General features: G+C 54.1%; 1 protein-coding gene across 1 annotated transcript; it reads right to left on the minus strand.

Moving 5' to 3' along the window:
* Window positions 1-15,033: 15,033 nt before the first annotated feature.
* On the minus strand, window positions 15,034-19,981 carry CISH (cytokine inducible SH2 containing protein). The gene is made up of 3 exons (XM_010224632.2): window positions 19,810-19,981; window positions 16,320-16,546; window positions 15,034-15,825 (listed from the first exon to the last, which is right to left on the minus strand). The coding sequence occupies exons 1-3, from the start codon at window positions 19,854-19,856 to the stop codon at window positions 15,323-15,325; spliced, it is 777 nt and encodes a 258-aa protein (XP_010222934.2). The 5' UTR covers window positions 19,857-19,981; the 3' UTR covers window positions 15,034-15,322.
* Between the last annotated feature and the right edge of the window lie 1,211 nt (window positions 19,982-21,192).

Consider the following 21,192-nt stretch of genomic DNA (forward strand, 5'->3'; position numbering starts at 1 on the left):
CAAGCTGTTCAAAGCAGTACAGTAGCACGTTAGCCCCAGGTAGGTGATTCACGAGAGACGTAGCACCCAGAGTGACTGCAAAAGGCATAGAAGTCTTCTGCACAGAGCAGCGTGGAGAAATCCTGGTAAAAATGGGTGGTTGGGATAGTGCCCAACTTGCCTGCGATCTGTGGCACGGTCAGATCAGCCGCGTGTCCTGGGAGCACTGTCATTCTCTAGACCTTGGTTTTCCTCCTGCCCTGAATAAATCAAAAAGAAACAGAGGGTGGTGAGAGGGAGGCAAGAGTGAGTGCAAAAGCTTTCTCTCCCTAAAAAGATAGCCCCTTTCAAGGTATGTCAACAACAGTAAATATTTTTCACTGCAACTGCCACACTTGGTTCGGGATTGCGAAGGTGAAAGTCCATAGCGCTCTGTCCGTGTTGCCCAAATATGCTGCTTTGACCCCACGAAAACCAAATAAACATGGTGTAGTGCGACCTCGGGGACAGGCCAGGAGAAACGCCGCAAGTGGAGCAAGATCAGCGCCTGCCGTTGCAGGGCACGTGAGCCAGGGAGAAAAGGGGCTGCCATAGCCGGCCACCCCGTTCCTTTGCTCACTGCCAGCCCCGGATTTTTTGCTCACTGCCTCCTGTGCCTTTCTTGTGTTAGTTCTCGACCAGGCCCTCCCGGCTGCCTGCGCGGCTCCACATGCCGGGGGAAGGCTGCCCGATGGGCCAAACGCTTCCCCCGTGCCCTTGGCAGGGCTTGCAGGCGATTAGCTAAGCCAAGAGCTCGGCCCAGGCAGGCCTGGCTCGCGCGTGGGCATCCCTTCCCCGGGCCCAGCTTTGGAGGTGGCGGCGCGACGCGACGCGGCACCTGCACAGCCTCTCCGAGTGCGGCCGGGCCGCGCCAGCCCCCGCGGGCGGCCGGAGGAAGCGTCTGGGAGAGGTGATGAAGGGGCAGCAGCTGCGAGCGGCTGGCCTGGAGCGCGGGGCTCCCGCGCTCTCCAACAGTTAAAAATAACGTGGAAATAACCCCGCTGGGCTTCATGGAAAAGAGGAGAGGGGAATGTCTGGAGAGCTGCAGGGTATGCGCAAGGCTGGCTCCTTCCTGTCGGCCTTCCTCCTTTGCCCCTCCTCTGCCTCCCTGTCTCTCCAGCCGGGGCTGTTCTAGGAAGAGCTCGAGCTGGGTCAGCAGCCGCCGCTTCTGGGAACCGCAGCCCTGGGCCCCGGGGGAAACTTCAGGGAAGAGTCTCTGCCATTCCAAGGATGGCCAAAGGGCTCGCCCGGCGCCTGGAGGAGCGCCACGGGCCTGGGACGCTGACCAGAGGCAGAAGGGCCTGAAGATTTATTTATGCCACGCTCAGGCTGCGCTACAGTAAGTTGTTTGGCTTCTTAGAGGAGAAATGGAATTTGCTACACAGGAGATACCAGTGGTGACCACAGGAATCTAAAAAGGGGATATGGAGTGAAAAGGTCAGAACTTCCTGCCGTCAGTCATCATCTCCTTGGTAGAGGCTGGAGAGGGTGCCAGGAGCTCAGACAAAGAGCTCAGGACCCCCAAAACCTCCCCTAACCCCACGACCTTGAAGAAGAAGAGGAGGAGGAAGCGGGTGGAGGTTGAGCCTGGGTGTGCTGCGCTCCCACCCTCCCTGCTGCTGAGCTGCTGCTCCTTCGTCTGTCCCAGGTGGATCTGCTGCCTGTTCCCTCCTCCCAGGGCGGGAAACGATGGGGACTTTTCTCCCAAGCCCTACCAAGCTTCTAAGGAAAACGCTCAGCATGACACCGACAAATTAGTGTTATTTTTTGCTGCCCGTTTCCAAGATAAAACTATTTGACACGCTGTTGGCAGTGTGGGAGGAGTGCATTTCTCACGGTGCTGGACTGCTTTAATACATTTTCTACATGCAGTTACTGAGTTGGCTTCATAATAGCAGAGACTTCAGAGGGGGAAATCTCGAAATTTGATACTGGCTTCCAAGATACTCTTATAAATTACTGTAGCAACATTGCAGGCTACAGAGTGTGCCTAGTTTTTATTTATTTATTTATTTTTTATGCTGCAAGCTTGGAAAGGCTGGTTTCCAGCTTGTCACCCTGCTGCAAGCTGTTCAAAGAGGAGATGGAGATTGCTGGATCATGCTTCCTGGCCTCATCCCATGCCAGCCGAGACCGCTCCCTTAGGCCTTGACGTCATCAGAGCCGTGATTTTCAGAGGGATATGACCATTCTGTGTGTTATTTCAGGTCTAGCAGCTCTTTGAAAAGGTGAAAAGCTCTCTGGGCTTTGTCCAAACTGTGGCCCTGAGCCTTGGTGCTCTCCCTTGATCTGAGCCGTTGCTTGCAGCCCTGGTGCGCTGTGCCCCAGCTCTCAAGGGGACTCGCCCCAAGGACCCCTCCTGCCAGCGGGGTGGCAGAGATCCTGCGTGTTTCTACTCGCCTGGAGGTATCTAAAATCCTGAACTCGTGCCCTCCTCCCTGCAGCCAGCCTGCCTGCCCATTCGTGCTCTTTCCTCCCCAGGTAACTCCACGCAGCAGCACTGGCTGGGGGTGACCTAGGAAGCAGCCCTGCTTGTTTTTCTCGGGGAAATGGATGTCCTAAAGGGGAAGGATTCTGCCTCTCCCAACCGCTCCCTTCCGAAACACCCCATGTATTGGCATATTACGTCCTTGCCCTGCCAGGGAAGGCCTCTCTCTCGCAGAGCTCGCGCTCGTTTCTTTGCTGAGCAGGTTCCTGCGCGCCGCCAGCCCTGGGCTGGGCTGAGAAGCAGCGCCCGGCCGCGTCCCCTGCGCATTGGGCCGAACGCTGCTCCGCTGGGTTCTCGCCCTTCCTCCCGCTGGGAGGATGCTCTGCCCAGCGGCGCGGGGGCAAACTCTTCAGCTGTTGTGTAGCTCTCCCCCTTTGATTGCCTTCTCACTCCTTAGTTTGTCCTCCTTTTCCAAGGGTTAGGAGGAGAGTTTAGGAATGGCTTATGCTTCTGGATAATGGCTTTCACTTCCCTAAATTCCCTGTGAATTTTTCCTTCCTTCCAGTCCTGAACTGTAGTTTATAGGTGCTGTCTAGTAATGAATACCTGCCCTTGCTTTATAGGATAGAGAATTCTGAGGCAATTCCTATATTTCCTTCAATGCCTTGTTCTTCCGTATGTGGAGTAAGGATAAATTCCAGCCATGATAAAATTCCAGCAGTGCAGAATTTGACACACCTTACACAGAGCCTTCAGAAAGGCCCAGATGAGAATTCTGCAGCAGGCCAGCTGCCACGAACAACTGGGCTATGTCTCTGTATTTCTATTTACATGCTGTTGGAGTGAGCGCTGTGGCGTGGATGAGCTCTCCAAGCTTCTTTCCCATCTCCTCTGTCTTTACACACCTGAGATCTACTGCAGCAAGTGGTTCTCCTCGTGCCGAAGCCCAGAGACATCTCACAGACTGCAGAGATGCTCAGGCTGGAGCTGCTATGGCACGAGCTGGGGAAGGATCACATCAGGTCAGGTGCCCAAAGGCACCAGCTCCCCAGGTGACCCTGCTGCAGGGCTCCGGGTCCTCCTAATGCTGTTGATTAATTGCAGAATTGGGTGCAGCTGGAAGCCGGGTTGCATTACGAGTTGTTGCAGGCGAGAGAGGGCAGCTGAAGCTCTACAAATAAAGAGCAGGTGGCCAGAGTGGCCTTGGTCCTGCTTCCCCAGCCCAGCGTGCAGACACGGCTCCTGGGCTTGCCTAGGGTGCAGCGGTTCCCGTTACGTGGTGAGTTCTTTGAGTCGCAGGGAAAAGGGCCACTTACGTTTGCCCTCTTGCTGCTTTTCCAGGTGGTTATCCTTAGACACTCCATGGCAAAGTGTGGGATAGAGGCCGAGCGTTGGGCTCTGCATCCATTCCAGACACCAGGGAAGCCCTTCATCAGCTCTGTCTGGGTGTGATCCACATTTCCAGCAGACCTTGTGGTTAGCGTCTTGTCCTCTGAGGTTCAGTTTCACAGACTTCGCTTGTAGAGCAAAGGGATTTTTTTCTTTTCTTTGATTTGCTTTAATAAAACATGTTCAATTAGGTTCCTTAGAAAAACCTCCCCGGGCCTGCTGCTGGGGCGCCTGGCAGAGCAGGGCCTGCTGTCAGCACCTCTGAGTTCCTGGAAGAGCTGAAGAGCAGCGAACGTGGCCCCTGGGAGCCGAGGCCGTGGGTTTGAGCTGCTCGCTGCGTTTCCTTCCCGACAGCAACGTGGCGGGAGCGTAGGAATGGGGCAGCCCGTGGGTGCCGTCGGCATCGCTCCTGGGGACCCGCAGGCCCTGCCCGTGGCACAGCTGCTGCACCTTCTGTTTCAGCCACGCTGTAGGGTTGTTTCTCCTACTTCTGGGTTGTGTTCCTGTTTGCATGATGATGTCCTTTGCTTTTTGCTGTTTTACCTGCACTGTGCTTGACTGTGCTCTCTACTTTTAGAGAAGCAGATCTTGAATTGCAGGTGTCATAACTCCAGTTCGCTCTGTTCCTTGACTCGTTCTTCTGGACTGTTCTGCTGAGAGGGACAGTTACCATCTTTTGGGGACCTTTGTCATCCTATGGATGTTCTGGGTTTTACCTGCTTGCTTCAGGTGTCTGTTTGATTTGAGCCAAATGCCTCTTGCCTTGGGTGTGAGGGCATTTGCGGAAGAAGGGGAAAACATTTTTTGCACCCTCTCAGCAGGGTCCAATGGGAATTAAATGAAAAATCTGCGTACGGTCCAATCTGGAAATTTAACAGCCCTGCCACAAAAGGATCTGGAAGTTGCAAGGCATTTCTTCGGCACTATCAACCCCAAACCATGGCCCTGGAAAATGCACACAGCTGCTTTGCAAGGAGCGAGAAAGCGTCTCCCGAGACCAAGGGCTCAGTCTACCCCCAGATCCAAGGTGTTTTCTTGTCTGCACAGGTGGTTCTTGCAAGGTGATGGTGAGGAGTGAGGTGGGCTGCGATGGATGAGATGCTTGATCTGCAGCTGGATTCTGCTGAGCCAGCAGCAAATACTGCTCTGCTGCTTGGCCGGTGAAGAGTCAGAAAGAGCCAAGCTCTTATTTCCCACCCTGGGACAGCCCAGTAATGTGAGTTTCCCTTCTCGGGCCGCTCCGTTTCCACATCCGAGCCCCGTCTTGGGCTGTCCGCAGCCCTCGCTGCGCGGAGGGGTGTGAGTTCCCTTTCTCACACGCTTCCCCAGCTGGAGGGAGCTGCAGCAGATTGCCTTCGACATGTGAGCATGTACAGCACTTTGGATTTGGCGTCCCAACACATGTGTGTGCGCCAGAGAAAGAGCAAGAAAATATCCTTCCTGTCAGAAAAGGTCCAACACAGTTAACAAATGCTCCCTCTGAGCCCTTTGGTCTGCTGCATCGAGCTTTGGAGACTCGAGAAATAAATGTACAGCTAAGAAAATTCCTTGGCATTTAACAGCCTAGGGAAGTGACACCAATTATGTTGTATAAAGACAGCAGGAGGGAAGCAGCTTTTTTTTGCAGCTGGTTTCTTTCCAAGCAAATCATCTTAGTCAGCTATGGTTAGGCAAACTCTGTGGGGGACGCGGTGTTTGTCAGGAGGAGGGTGCAGCCAGGCACATTTAATGACAGAGTTCAGCTTTCCACGAAGAGCTCATGAGCTGATGGAAGGAGTCAGGCTTGCTCGAGTATTCCGATGTTTTCCTGCTCCAACAGGAGTTTCCACGCAGCCCCGATGATTCACGGCAGCCCAACAAGCCCGGGGGGGAGCGAGAGCCTGGCTTTAGCTCCGGGCCCAACCTGCTTTCCCGAGGGGATGGTGCTGCCCTCCGCACAGACAGGCGAGTCACTCCCTGAAGCCTTTGGGAGGCAGTTTTGGAGCGCGGCGCCTCGGGCTTTGGCGCAGCCGCACTCCGTTTGGCCGCGGCTTTGTGGCCCTTTGCTTGCCATGGCCGGAGCTGAAGGTGAGGCAGGATCGGAGCCTTTCCCACGGGGCCTCCAGAGGCCGTGACAGCAGGTCACAACCCTGAGCTGCCCCCACTGGGGACCATCCCCGGGCCTCCCTTGAGCAGCGCTTGGCACCTCCAGCGCCCGCGTTTCATCCGTCTGCAGCCCCGCGTCATATAAACCTGGGGGTGGGACGCGGGGCACGGAGAGACCCGTGGCGTCCGGGGTAAAGGAAGGGTGAGACGAATGCTCTGCTTTCGGAGCCTTCAAAGGGGTTTGAATGAGGTCCAAAGGGTTTGCTTTTATCTTAGGATGCCAATAAGAGCCGCTGGTAACTGGAAGAACTGGTTTGAATGAGCACAGCTATGGTCTGTTTTGAATCTGATGAAGAAATGACCTACTTTCTGCAGGGAGAGCTGTCATTTTAAAGCAAACATTGAATGGTAACCCCAGAGGCGGGCAGGGTTGGAAGTACCTTCAATATTCCTGCTTTGTTCCCAGCTGCTGGATTTTGGAGGTGCCTGTGTGCACGGTCATCTCATGCTGCGGCGGCGCTTTCTGGGGATGTGGAAGCGGATCGTCAGCGTGGGATGACACGAGGGCTCGCCTCATCCAGGCACTTCTGTCAAGTGCCACGAAGAGGAGCACATTCAGTCCTCATCTCCTCAGCACTTCAGGCCCTCTCTGGCCAGCAGATGCTTTGGAGGGCTATGGAGAGGAGGCCCAAGGCCCCCTTTGCCTCCCTCTGTCTCAGAAGGACAAGAGAGGAAATTTTCCTTATCTGCCAGTTTTTCCAATACTCCTGAGATGTGCACACTGTTCAACTGGGAAAGAGTGCAGCTGCTTTGGATTTAAAGAAAAATAATAAAATAAAGCGCTTTTATTTGGCTAGATTTCATAGATGTAAATATCCTTTTTTTTTTTTTTTCAGTCTTTATCCAGAGCCTTTCTATCCAGATTGCTGTGATCTTTGCCGTTTGAGATATCAATTCTAATGCTCTGTTTCAAGGTTTTCTAGCATGCCTGTGCCACTAACCCTTTCCTCACTGCCGTCAGCAGGTAAGAAGCTGTGATTTTCTGCGGGTAGGTGATGAGTTAAGAGGTCTGTGTCTTGAGCAAGACTTCAGACGAGCCTGCTTGGGGCTGAGCTCTGGAGCCAGGTTAGATCCCTGTCCTCCCATAGGGACCAGCCAGGCCTGGGAGCTGGACTCAAGTTAGAGTCAATGTGAACAATATTTTATCCCCCCATGCGATGTGGGTAGAGCTGGTTTTGGTGGGCACTGGCTATGGCAATGGTTGACTTTCAACTGGCCTTATTTACAGACATGGAAAGGGGATTTTTTTTTTTCCCCAACTTCCTTTGGTTTGTACCATAACATATAACTGGTGTTGGGCTTAATCTGTCTTTACATCAAAAAAAAATCTCTACAATGGAAAAGCTACATGAAAAGGCAGTGTTCCGACATGATTTCAAATGCTTCCTTTTGTAGGATATCCACTGCCGTGCTGGTTATATGACATGTCAGAAAGTTTGAGGATGAAAGAAACATTTCCCTTCTTTGCTTTCCTGAGATTTCTTTGCTCTTTTGAAGTGCCTGTCCTAAAAGCAGATGTGCTGGAGCAGCAAAGCACAAGCAGTGTTTTTGCCTCTGCAGCTGGTCGAGGTAACCCTGCGGGGAGTGTTGACCTGGCGATGCCATCGGTGCTTGTTGGGCTGTTACGGGGGATCCTGGGTCTCCAGGAGGCCCTGGCAGTGCAAAGACAGGGCTCACCGTGATGGAGCCTGCGTGGCCACCTCAGCCCCCTGCGTGTCCCTGCAGAACCCGCCTTCTGCGTGCCAGAGCACCCTCCTGGCGGCCGGGAAGCTGCGGGTTGGCTTTGGGCTTCCCAAGGCTCGGGATACGGGAATCTGGCAGCAGGGCACCCGCGGGATGGGGGCCGGGGCCCTGCTCCCTCCCAATGCCCGAGGAACCTTCCCCGAGGGTGACGGCGCAGGCCATGTCACATGTGTCCTTCTTGGGGACCGGCACTGACGCGGGCCACGTCGCGCGCGCCCTTCGTGGTGACCGCGCTGACGCGGGCTGCGTTGCACGCGCCCTTCGCGGTAATTAACTTAGTTATTTCAGCCCTTGCAGAGATGGTCTGCGGAGGCGGTTCAGTAACTGATTTATTTATTTCGGTGCTTGCAGAGACGGTTTGCAGAGCTTTCAGTTCCTGCTCTGGTACCAATTAATGATTCTGGGAAGTATTTAATAATAATAATGAAGGGTAATTAAGAAGCAGCCTCCCAGGTACGAGAGCTGCAGGATGTCAAAAAGGAGAGCCTTCTTGTGCCTTCTTCAGGTGGCATGTCCCAAGGGGAGGGGAATCCGCGCTCCCGAGGCTGGAACACCCTGGCCTTGGATGGGGGACGTTCCCTGGAGCCGCGTGGGGCAGCGGGAGGAGCAGCGCCGAGCTCTGCTCGCCGCCTGCAGTGGGAGCGCACCCAGCAGCCAGCGGCTTCTGCTGCAGCGTTCCCCGCCTTGCTCGGTGACCAGACCCCTTCTCCCGGCTCCTTCCCGCTCTCCGGAGGCTCTGCGGTTGTTACGACATTTGCTCGCCGCAGCCGGAGCTGCTGCGGGTGAATCCCCCCGAGTCAGCAGCCCAGCAGGTCACGCTAACCCCACGGGTCCCTCCAGCCAGAGACGTTTATCGCACGCAGCTGGAAGCCTCCAAGCCCGTCCACCCGTGGAAGGAGAAGAGGAAGATCCCCAATTGGCACCATATGGAGGCTACTCAGCCCTCCACCGCTTTGCCATGTTCCAGTGGTGCCAATGCACCATGGAGCATCACCCAACCTCCCCAGCGCGGGCCTGGAGAGCAGGAGGCAAGAGGAGGGAGCTGCGGCCAGTCTTGCAAGAAAGTAAGGAGTCTTCCAAAACCACACGTGCTCCCAATTCGCTGCGTGACAGAGAAGCCAGGGAGATGGCTTCAAAAAGACCTGCAGAGATTGTACGAACAATCCCATGTGAATCATGTAGATCAGTCATGCATTAGGCTTTTAGGTTTAATCATAAAAAGTACTTTTTATTGCTATTTAATCATTTCAGACATGTGCCAACGCATAGCACGGGCGCTGGGTAGCAAACACACTGCCTCAACATATTCCTAGGCTTGGAGGTGGTGTTCTGACCTCTGCCTTGGCAAGGTTTGGCACTGGGAGCTAAGACTTGCATGACGGGAAGAATTGTTGTCAGGTTGGGCAACTTCTGACAAGCATAAACACAGTTCTGCCTTCTGTAAACTAGATTTCAAATTGTGTTGCTGCTCCTGGTGAAGAGGCAATCCTGACATTTGAACACGCTGCCTTTCTGAGGAGCTCTTAGACCTTCTCTGTGCTGGTTTGCACTGTATGGGTCTGTAGAACACGGAGTGCCAGGGAGCAGCGGATGGGATGGGATGGGAGCCCACGAGCTTTTCTGGGGTCTGGCTGCCTTTTCAGTGCAAATATAGCCCAGAATTGTTGTCTCTAAGAGTTGTCACCACTGCAAGGTCTGTCGGCCAAGGTGAAATGGGGTTGCTGAGATGGGCACAGGCTTCCCAGCCCAGTTCTCCATGGATTCGTGCCCTTGCAGAGTTCCCATCCAGCATGTGTGGAGGCAAGTTCAAGAGAAGGCAGAACTTTACAGCACGGTGACCTTGCTTTCTCTCTTAATTAAGACATAAAGTCCAGGCTGGAATTTGTGGGTGCTGCTGGGGTGGCAAGTGAAGGAGATTGTTCTTGGACTTGAGTGCTAGGGTTTCCTGCATGACACCTTTCCCTAAGACTCTTCAGATCAAAACTTACACCACGGATAAAGTCCTTGGCTGTAAAACCTGCAAGATTAAGTTGACCAGATGCCTCCTTGACGCGAGTAAATCCCCATCGTGCACAAAGGGAAGATTAAACTGGGTTTAGCCCGTTTTGTTTTTGCAGTTCTGCAGGCAGGGCTGGCTCGGTAGCAGCAGCCGCGTGGGAAAGCTGCGGAGCATCCTCCCAATGGAGGCTGCCGCGCGCTCCGGCTCCAGGAACCTATGGCCTGGCTCAGCCTGGCCAGTGATTCATGGTAGATCAGCTCATCCTCTGTCCTTCCGTCTGCCGCTTTCGTGTCGTAAGTTCGAGGGAGATTAGGTGTTTGGAGAGTATCTGATGTAGCCGTTCTTGCTTCAGGTTTTCCTGTGGTTGCGTGCGATGGAGGAAACGTGTTTCCCACATGGGTCTAATGCTCTCAAAATACCTGTGTTGCTAAAATCTGATGCCACATTTTGCTCCGTGACCTTGGGCTGCAGTTTTACTGGTTCGGAAGCAGCGATACCTAAGGGGAAAAGACTTGCCAGGAAGTGCTGAGAAAGTGGAGCAGGGAGGTTGCCAAAAGGAAGAGCCTCTTCCGCAAGCCTAGGTGTGCCAAGGGCTTAGAGCTGTTCTGCCTTTAGCCCTTCCTTCATTCCCTCCAGCACAGGGCTGCTGTCTCCGGTGTCGCTCCTGTCTCTGAATTTCTGGGACGCGAGTGACTGTGTGTGGATGCACAGCCAGGGGAGCAGGACTGGGGCCACCCAGCCCAGTGTGCAGCTGCCACCAACCCCTTCCAAGGGAAGTGTGAGGATGAAACTGCCGGGGATTTGCAGTACAACTTGCTTTTTGTCCGGTCGCTTCCTCCCCTCTAACAAACAGTAGTGAAAGCTCTTCAGCTTCCCTCTTTTCCCTTGACTTTCCCCATCCCAAGCCCTTCTAAGATGCTGTGCTGGGATTAGCTCTGACATTGTTATCTAGCCCCCAAATTATATCTCCCTTGTGGGAGTCTTTTTCAGAGTCTCCTTTAGAAGAGCATTGCCCGGGCTGATGCAGGCTGCTTTTAGAATGACTTCTTCAGTCTGGCCTGCATTCTCCATTGGTAGCCTTTTCATCTAAATAACCCAGCCTTTTTTTTTTTTTTCTCCAATTTAAAAAGAATTTGGCCTTTTGCAATAGTGTGTACTTGTATCCCCATCTACCTGTGCACTGCCACTGCTGAGAGACTCCGACATAACGTTAGTGGTGGTCCCACTTTGCCAATTTTCCTTCAGCTTTTCCGCCGCCGCGGCCGTGCTGGATGGAGGCGGTGCCGGACGCGTGCGCGTCCCGCGGAGGCACAAGAGGCAGCTCGTGACGGGCTCCCCCGGGCAGCGCTGGCCTCGCGGCTCTCGAGAGCACGAAGGAGGAGGTGAGCAGGGCTGGTGCGGGCGGAGACGCGGCCCACAGGAACCGAGGCCGAGTCCCAGGCGTTGCTGTAGCCCTCTGGCTCCCCGGTGCTCCCTCATACACAATAAATGCAGCCCGGTGCTAACAGAAATAGCCAAAAGGAGGCACATCCCTGCCCAAGGACAGGGGTACATCTCACTCCTTCCTCTGACTTAATTGGCTTAACTGGCTGCCTGGGCCAGTGTTTTTTTATTATTATTTTTGCATTATGTTTTTGTTTCAGTTTCTCTTATGAAGGATAACGGAGGTCATTGAAAATGAGACTTAAATGTTGTTAAATTAGTGATAGGCTGTGAGTGAGCTGACAGATGCTGTTTGGCATCCAGACTCTCCCTGGTCCTTCTGCAGGGATATTCCTGTCCCTGCACTGCAGAGCTCTGGGCTGCTACCGGGCTGAGGAGGACAAGCACTTCCCGCAATCCTTAGGGAGAGATGGGAACAGATGGGATAAACAGGGTTGGGAGAACATGGCTGGGCAGGGCACAGGAGCCTGTCCAGTTGATTCTGATTTTAATCTTAACTTCTTAGATAAGCAGCAAGATTAATGGTGGAATTTGGACTGGAAGTGCCTTGTAACAGGGTGCCCGTGTGGAACACCCGGCCGTGTCTGTCGTGAGGGAATCGAGCAGGCTGATCCGCTTGGCTCTGTGCTGCTTCCCCCGGCCTGGGTGAGGGAGAGCCGTGCTCTCGAGGCATCCGGGCCGCGGGGTTGTGTGTCCTTTGGTTACTACTGCAGCAACCCTGCGAGAGGGCCGAGGTGTCAGCAAAGTGAGAGCAGGGGACAGCGCACGCGGGCAAGGGCTCCCCTGCATGCGCTGCCTTTTCGGAGGGCAGAACGGGAGCCCGCGCGGGCGCCCCGTGCGCGCTCGGGGCCGTGGCCTTAACGAAACTCAGCGTTTCCACCCCAGGGCTGCAGCAAGGGGCCAGGGGGCGGTTCGTAGCAAGTCAATAAGCCCAATTTATTGAAGAAATATCTAATGTGTCAGCCCCTCCTGGGGCTCTCAGAGCTCCCTTTGAAAGGTGGGTACAACTTCTTCCTTCTTAGCTTTTCTGCTTGCTCTGGTTATTAATTTTTCCTCTTGCTCTACCTCATTTCCAATATTTCCAGTGAAACCAGTAGGGACGTGATAGTTTTAGCTTTAGCTTCCACCTGAGCAGAATATTCCAGTGCCAACAGTTCCTGCTCTGGGTGCAATGGAAACCTCTCTGGGGGCTCCTGCTCAGTGGGGTCCTGCAAGCGGCATCTGCCAGCCCCAGCACGTGTTTTAGGACACATTGAAGCCAAAAGTTGGTTTTTATACCCCATCCCCAGCGCAGGCTGCCTTGCTTGCAAGGTCACTTTCAACATTGCCACGAGCAGCGTTTTTCTTTGGAGCCTGCTGTAAACAAGTTACCAAACGTGCAGTTCCGTTCCATCTCCTTTCCCCTACATGCGAATGGGTTTCTGCGGCCCACACAAGCGGTATAAAAATCATCCCCGTGTTTTTCCACATCGTTCAAGAATGTCCCTTCGGCTCTGGGTAACCTGGGCCTCGGGGTCCGATGCTGCTCTCTGCTGTGTGGTAAGAACCAGACTCACACAGGTGATTTTGCTGTAAACTCTCCCAGTTTACAGCAAAAAAGAAAACTTTTTCTTTTTCCCCCCAAACTTCTTGGGGAGGATTTATGTGAATAGTAAATGAATGAATCCATTTGAATTTTACCAAAGATTTATACATCAAAGGGCTTCAAAATATATTTAAAACGTTTATTTAAAATCCAAGTCAAATGGTTTTAACAAACTCTCTCAAGATAGAAGAAACAGACTTTGTGGAGTAGCTGTGTGGTTTATTCCCGGGATTGCGGTGGTGCCTGGAGAGCCCTGTGCCGCTGGATGCGGTACCGGCACACCGGGGACGGTCCCTGCCCGCGCGAGCCGCAGCCCCCGCGCGTCGCCACGCGTTCTCGTACCCGCGTGTCCCCGCGCTCTGCTGGGACAAGCTCCAAACCCGTGAGAGGAGATCGGGCAGGAGGGAGGCTTCGGCTCGCCCTTTCCTGCTGCTCCTGTCTCGGGCTGGCCGAGCCTTCCCACGCCGCGTGGGGCTTCCCGAGGCCACAGCGGCTCCCCAGAGAGCTGCGGTTGCCTTGTTCCCAGTGTCCTTGGGCAGATAGGGGTGTTTGGATGAAAGGAAGCCTTTGCAGTGGTTTTGTTTTATATTCTTTAAAAAAAAAAAAAAAAAGTAAGATTTTTGTTTGCTTGCTTTTGTTTAGCCTTTTGGTATTTTTTTCCTTCTCATTTGTTACCTTCCCACAGTTGGTGCCCTGTGGAGCAAGGGGAAAGGATACGGTACAAAGCAAACCTGGCTTCACACATGCACGCTGCCGATCACTGAAGTATCAAAAACAAAGCTTGCAAGACCCAAACTTGTATAAATGTGGAGAGAGGAGAGAAAAAAAAAAAAGACACTGACTATAAACACATCAGATCATACTGTCCTTTTGGGCAGCTTTAGCTTAGGGTGGGAGAAAACTCCACCAGTTTTTGAGCTTGTCTGCCAGGGTCGCTATCCCTTTCCCCTCTTCTCAGGTATATCTGGGATTTGCTTCCTCACAGAGCCCTAGAGAGGCAGTTCCAAGGAGGGCTGAACTTGAGTTGGTTCACACTAAAGTTATAAGGTCTTAGGGGCGAGAGAAGAAGCCAAAGGATAATTTCCTTGGAGCCCATGTCCCTCCTGCAGACCCCGGAGTTGGTGGGATCAGGCGAATGGAAAGAAGGGGCCATCTCCCTACCCACACTTGCTTTTTCTTGGCAAGAGAAAAAGCCCTTTGCTCTTTGTCTTTTCTGCCCTCAGCAGAGCAAGGCAGCTCTGCTGTAGGTGTTTGCAGGGGTGTGGAAGGAATAGGGTGTGAGTGCAAACCCACAGCAAAAAAATCTCTTTGAAAATAACAAACATATAAGTCTGAGAAAGGGAGAAGAGAGGGGAAAAGAAAGCTAAATGGTGATTCCCAACCTGGTTTTGGTTGAAGCCATGTGGCTTGTGAGCAGTACAGGTAGAAGCAGAGCAACTGGCACTTTGAAACTGGGTTAGCAGAGAGCAAGGACAGCCCTTTCCACTGAGGTGCCCATAATTTCTTACCTACCCCCACCCCCCCGCAATAAATAAATAAATATCCTGAAGCTGCGTGTTAGTGTGCAGCTCGGCAGCGCTGTCTCTGGACCCGGGTCAAGGAGACACTGTTCCTGCCCTGCAGGGCCAGGGCAGAGAGCAGCACTTTGAAAACAGCAGCCAAATACAAAGTGCTCTCAGACCCAACCCCTCTGCCTGCCACTGAAGTTGGTTTCCGATTACTTGGCTGTCAAGGGGTTATTACAAAGCTCCTTTTGAGATGTGGAGGGAGGAAAAAAATGGGATGAGTGCCTCCTGGCTCAAGCTCAATATCCAGCATCTGTATTACAGCTACTGAGGGAGAAGGGCTCCTTCCCAAGAGGCTCCCATCCACCACCTCCGGCACAGCACCCATCTCTGTGAGATGTTGGAGCTGCTGCTGAGCACTTTGAGCCCCCACATCACTAAGGAGAACAGGAAATCTGGGAAATACCCCCTACACTGTAGAGGTGGGCCCAGATGCTGCCATCTGAGTCCCAACTACCCCAGAAGCCTGGGGGAGCTTGGATGTGGACTCGTGTGACCTGTGCCAGGCACAGGCTCAAGCAAGTACTGTTTGAATGCGAAACCAAATCCAAATTCCCACAGATTTTCGGCTGCCATTTGCCTGGGAGCCTTTATTCTATCTCTAATTCCACAAAAGAAAAAGAAACATAACGAAAAACAGTAAAAGGTGCTTTTAAAATACCACGAGGAGAGAAACTGCCATGGAAATAAATAGCGAAAACAACAACGTTAACATTGGTGGTGTCACAGCAACTCTGAAATTCAAGTAGTGTGCACATGCCTGCAGCGCTGCCTCGCAGCCGCTGCTGCCGGCGGTTCAGAGCTCGGGTTGTGTCCCGCTGCTCAGCGGAGCAGCCACCTCCTGCCCAGGGCTGGAATGGATGTAGAGAGAAGGGGAGAGGAAAGATGGATGCGATCTCTGCTGCTAATCAGGTCGTTTCTGTGCCCACCCTGCGCCGCACTTCCGTGGGAGCGGAGCACACCCAAGTTCTCTCGTTTCTATCCCTCCGACTGCGGGCGGCCCAGCCTCAGAGCTGGAAGGGGTATTGCTTCAAATAGTCCCCCATCCGCCTGGGCAGAGGGAGCTGGTCCACGTCGGCCGTCGCCTTGTTAATCCGTAGCCGGCAGAGGTGCTGCAGGCTGGGGATGTTGTCCCTGCGGCCGAGCGGGCGCAGGAGCTTCAAGTGCACCGCAGCTGCCGCCAGCTCTTTCTGCAGGGGAGGTAGAGGAGACGGAGGCGGGTAGGGAGCCTCGTTCTTGCTTTCCATCGTGCAAGACATCACGTAGTGCTGGATGAGACTGACCACGTCCGGGAAAGCCAGGATGCGAGGTTTGGACAAGTAGTTTGAGTCCAGCCGGAACTTGCTGTCAGTGTATTCGATGCGCACATTGGTGGGACCCCGATTTGTCTTGACGGAGAGTGTGAACAGGTAGCTAGGGTGGGTGCTGTCCCGCACCAGAAAGGTGCCCTCGGGCATCTTTTGGAGATGCTGCTTGGCCTCGCTGGCAGTGATAGATCCCCAGTACCAACCTGGAAAAGCATCCCAGAAAGAACTTTTTAGGGAAAGAGTGTATCAAAGAATTGGCAGCATTTTTAGGGAAGTCTTGAAGCCCCCTGAGTACAGGACCTGGGCTTTGTAAGACCTTCAGAAAGGAAGGCAATGTCAAGTTCTAGGGTTTTCCGCCTATGTTCATCATTGCTCTGCTGGACTTGGGGTGGGGAAGACTTTGGAGCTATTGGAGTTTACGGAGAAAGAGGAGCCTTTTCCCAGTTCTTTCTCCTGACTCAGCTGTGAAAGACAAAGTGTTTGCACATGCTCGCAATAAGTGACTTCGTGATGCAAGGGCTGAGTTTGTAGAGACTGCAAGTCCACACTGCATCACTGGCAGTCAGCTGTGGCTGCACTAGAGCCGGCTTCCTATCTGGAGCGGGGCTTGGAGATTCCCGTTGGATGTGGGTCGCAGAGCAGACTCCGCGTAGCCTCCTCCCCACGGCTCCACGCTGGGGGGTGGCTAGAGCCTTACCCGATTCCCGCAGGTAGGAGAAGGTTTTTGCGATGCAGAGGAGATCCTCCTCGGGGTCCCGCGCCGGAGGCGGGCTGCCGTCCGCGGCGGGCGCTGCGAAGGCGGGCGCAGGCTCTTCCTGGAAGGCAGGTACCGGGAGAGGCTGCATGATCTGCTCCGACAAGTCCGCGGCAAGGCCCCTGAGCGACAGTCTCCTGACCTTCTCGTCCGCCAGCAAAGGGTGAGGTCTGCAACAAAGAACGTGCCCGGCTGTTAGGAGGAGGTCGCAACGCCTGGGCAGCGCGTGCTGCATCGGGCTGCGGTGTTACGTTCTGGAAACAGACCCCTGATATATTTCAAACAGAGAGAGAGGCAAGGGGGAAAAAATTACACAGCTAAAGGTAAAGGTTTCTCCGTTCAGAAACAGGGAGAGACAAGTGGCCTTTTCCACCTCGGAAGAGACGGGCCATCTTGCCATTTGGCTCAGTTGTAAGCCCAGCCTTTCCAGATGTTGCCCTTCGGCAGGTAGTTTCTAAAGGAGCAAAGCTCCTAACGAAATCCCCGCGTCACTTATGTCATTGCAGAGTTGCAACATTTCTTCCTCTGTCATGGATTAGTCACTGACAGCGAGATAATTCGGAGCAGAACGGGCAATACCTCGGGTTTTGTCCTACCTGCCTTCTACTGAAGGTTGACCTGGTCTTAAATGTGCCTGCTGGGACCAAGGGGCAGCTGATCTTGTAGCAGAATAACGGGAATTCTTGTTTTAGCTGGCCTCTGGGAAGCCTGGCGTTCAAGGGCACGGAGGACATCTCAGTGCAGCTCTAATCTCCTCGTACTTGCTGTGTTTGCAGTGATAAGAAGCTCTGCCCATGTAGGGCTGCTGTGAACATTATTCCCTCGGCCACCCAAAGAGAGCATTAGTGGAGCCGTTGGGCATCCGAGGGCAAAGTGTCCTGGGGCTCCTGGGGGCTCTGGGAGCCCCTTCCCCGTGGCATGGAGCTTCCCAAAGCAACGCAGGACCCTGGGGTGAGGGAGGTCCTTGCTGAGCCAAGGTCTACAGCTCTGTGGTTTCCTCTAGGCTCTTTGCCTTTGTGTGCCCTGTATGTGACGTGTCCCTGTGTCACAGCCCCCACGTCCCCTCGCCTGCTGGAGGGGTTCTTTCAGGCACTCAAAATAAGAAGGAGGAGTTTGCAGGGAAGGACAACATGGTCCTCAACGTGGGGCTGGCCGGTGGTCAAGGCCCCGTTGGGGCTCATGGCAGTTACAGGGGGCAGCAGCCATTGGCAAAGTTGAATCTACAAAAAGACACTAATTGCCCACGTAATGCAGGTCAAAATGCCACCATTGCCCAGGTGTTCAGAGAAGAAGACTCCTTTGCCATATGTCAAATCACTGATGGGAAGGAGGTGCCTCCTTGGCGAGCACGGCATTTGCCCCTGTTTTTTGATTTCTATTTTTTCTAGAAATAGAAATAGCAGAGCTAGGAGGATGGTTCGTGCCTCTGAAGTGGGCTGTTGCACAAGACCACTGCCTGCTGCCGAGCTGCAAATGGCTGTGCTGGGTGTTGAATCCATGGGAGCAGCCCCACACCATCCACTGCCCATCCGCAGCCCCTGGCACTAGGACTGTAGTCCAGATTCCAAACCTCTCTGGACTTTTTTCTCCTGGAAATAAATTTACCATCTACTCTCTGGGGAAAAATCTTGAGCACAAAGAAATCTTCTTGTCCCTGTCATGGAACTTTTCTTTTTTTAATTTTATCTATCTGCTCTTGAGAGGAAATTTGAGAATTGGCCAAGACTGGGAAGGAACAGGAGAGAAAGTAAAGCTACAGGAGAAAATAAGCTCCCATTTTGGGGCCGAATGCTGTTTACTTCGGAGTCTGACACCCTTCATTCCTCCAGAAGACAGAGCAACTATTTGAATTTTTCATTGTGTTTCTTTTCTAGATCCCCAGTGCGTCTCTGCGAGGCAGACCCAATGTGCTGGAGGAGCCAAGGTTTCCCACCGCGCTCAGCCCGTCCTGCTGCCACTTGAAGCCAAGGGGAGCCCAAACTCCTCATGGTCCTAGTGGAGGTTCCTGCAGCGCACCGAAGGAAAGACCATCCTTGCACTCGAGCTGTTTTCCTTTTTACCCCTGCTCTGAGCCCTTCTCTCCCCTGCAAAAGAGGAGCGGGTGAAGCAGAAGAGGGGGATCAACAGCTCATGTAGGCCAGGAGGTGCCGGTGTCCCAGGCAGCTTCATGAGCACCTTGAAGGAACCAAGAGCAGCCACTGTGAGCAGAGAGCAGCGCCAGGCACGGAATGGGAAGAAGCTGGCCACGGCTTCTGTGGAGCTGAGGATGGTCAACAGCAAGGACCATGTGGTCCTTGCTGTGTGCTGGGCTAAGGGCGCATGGAGGAGGAAGGTGACACTCAAAAGCCAGCCCTGTTATCGGGGTGAAGCCAGGATTTGGAGACAGAGCTCCTAAGGAGGAGACCCGCGGCGGGTCAGAACCGAAGGGAAAAATTTACTAGTGAAACAGCTGTGGTGGGCGACGGTAGGAAATGGGGCACGTCTAGCTGGGAGGCTGTGCTGGGAGAGGCAAGGGCCAATTCCCCATGCACCAGCAAGGAGCGTTTCAAAAAGCCTCGGGAAGCCCAGAAAGTTGGAGAGAGTCGGTGTGTCTGGTCTTGCTCACTCTAAGTGACACCAGTTCTGCCCTGGTCGATACGCGGCTACTTTGCTGACAAGCCAAGCTCTGTAACACGGTACAAGGAGCGCAATAAAAAGCGCCCGGAGCCGCTCTCCCACCCATCAGCCAAAACTCCCGTGGGAATCTGACCGCAATAGGAGGGACAATGTGGAGCATGGGAGATGGGAAGTCGAGGGAATAATGAAAGCCAAGCAGGAACCAGCCGTAAAGAAGAAACTAGCGCCAAATGTCTGCACGTTTGCGGGAGGGTCGTTAGTCCTCGCAGCGTAGCTCGGAGCAGGACCCATGGGCTGCTGCCCCCGAGCACCGCGTGGTTGGGGTTGGGGCGTCCCCCGAGCACTAAGGGGCTGGGGCGGCTGTTGGACTGAGCAGGTATCGCCGGGATGGAACTCCCGGAATAATAATAATTAATTCCTGTGTCTGCGCCCTGGAGCTTTCAGTTCCATAATACGCTGCGTCTCAGTGCATATACATTGCATCGTATATACACAAGCAACAGCGAGAAAGGAATCTGTAAATAGCCTAAATATTTAGCAAAAAATTGACAAAACCATCTGAGGTCCTGCCCAGCTAGTAGTTTGTCCCCCCGCCCCGGGACATCAGAGCAACCTCCCGTCTCCTGTTCGCTCCCTGCGCTGAGCGGCATGGCCCAAGTTTCACCTCAGCGACCCTCTCCGTCCCGGAGGGCCGTAGGCACCGCGTCGCTCCTCGACTCGGCAAGGGGGTAACGAGGGACACGACATCGCGCCCTCCCGCAAAAAAGACGACATTAATGTAGCGATGCCCGCCAGGCGACGCGGCGAAGCCCCTTACCCCTGAACGCAGAGGATCATGTCACTCCTGGACCAGGGGAAAAGCATGAAGTCTGCGCGGCCGCGGAGAAGCGCTGCCTCCTCTGCTGCTCCTGCTCGTCCTCGCCGCCTTTTCCCGCTGCTTTTCCCTGGAACTTGCGGCCCGGGCAGGGGTCGGAGCAGCCGCTGGGGAAATACGGTCTGCTTTCCAGCAAACGAGGGTGCGGGGGAAAAAAGTTAAAAATAACCCCAGAAAAGGGAAACTGCATAAACGTAGGAGGGGAACCGGTCTTGCAGCGAGACGATCTCTTCGAGAAAAAAAAATATATATATATAATATATATATATTCAGAGCAGTCCGAGGTAATAATAAATAGCAATAAATAACGTCCCCCCCGGAGGAGAGAGCCGGGCGCGGCGTGCGCGGCCGCTGCCTCACGAGCACTGAAGCTCCGAGGGGGAAGGAAGAAAGAGAAGAGAAAAAAAAAAAAAAAAAGCCACCACCTACTAAGTAATCTTTTGTTTGCCCCTTTTAATCTGTTCCAGGAAGCGAGGGATTCCTGGAATCGTATTGTAGTCACGGCGCTGCGCCGGTATCAGCCCCACACAGGCAGCGAAAAAAAAAATAGAAAAAAAAAAAAAAAAAAGAGAAGTATAAATAGACGCGGCCTCGTGGGCGCTGCCCCCCCGGGCCGGGCCGGGCCGAGCCGGGCCGGGCCGGGCCGGCGCTGCGCGGAGCCGCCGCCGCCGCGCGCGGAGCCACCTCTCTCATCCATTTCCAAGAACTTTCCAGGAACGCGGCTCCGCCGCCGCCAATGGGCGCCGCCGCCGCAGGCGCGGAGCGGAGCGGAGCTCCCGCCTCCTCCCCGCGGCGCTGGCCCCGGCCCGGGGCCGCCGCCTCCCGCCTCTCCCTCGTTCCGACCTGCGCTTTTATCCCTTTGGATTCGCGCTTAGCTCATGGTTTCTCTTCGTGTTTCTCCTCGGGCTCGGATCTAACATGTCCCCGCAGACGCGCCCCGTGCACCACACGTGTCACCCGTGGCACCGCTCCGCGTGGAGCCCCGGCAGCTCCCGGATCCCCCGGGAAGGAGGATTTTCACCCGGCCAAGTGCCCTGATACGTTTTGGTGCTAGCCCCGTTTCACCCTGCTTTTATAGGGTGTTTTCAAGCTAGAATTGGACACCTGCTGCCCTAAGAGGAAACACGTCATTTACTTCTGAAGTTCCTGAACCTTTGATTTTTTAGGCACTTTATAGCTTGATCTTTCACGGCCACAAAACACCAATTCTTCCCGTATCAGCCAGGAGTAGGTTGGATATTCAAGGATATTTGTGGCCACGGTGGTGGTGAGAACCAAGTGGATGGGATCTGGCTGAGGATGGGGTCGGACGGAGCCCTGGCGGAC

Source organism: Tinamus guttatus, unplaced genomic scaffold (genome assembly GCF_059628265.1).
Source record: "Tinamus guttatus ecotype Peru unplaced genomic scaffold, ASM5962826v1 Tinamus_guttatus_pri_ptg000026l, whole genome shotgun sequence".
Classification (NCBI taxonomy): Eukaryota; Metazoa; Chordata; class Aves; order Tinamiformes; family Tinamidae; genus Tinamus; species Tinamus guttatus.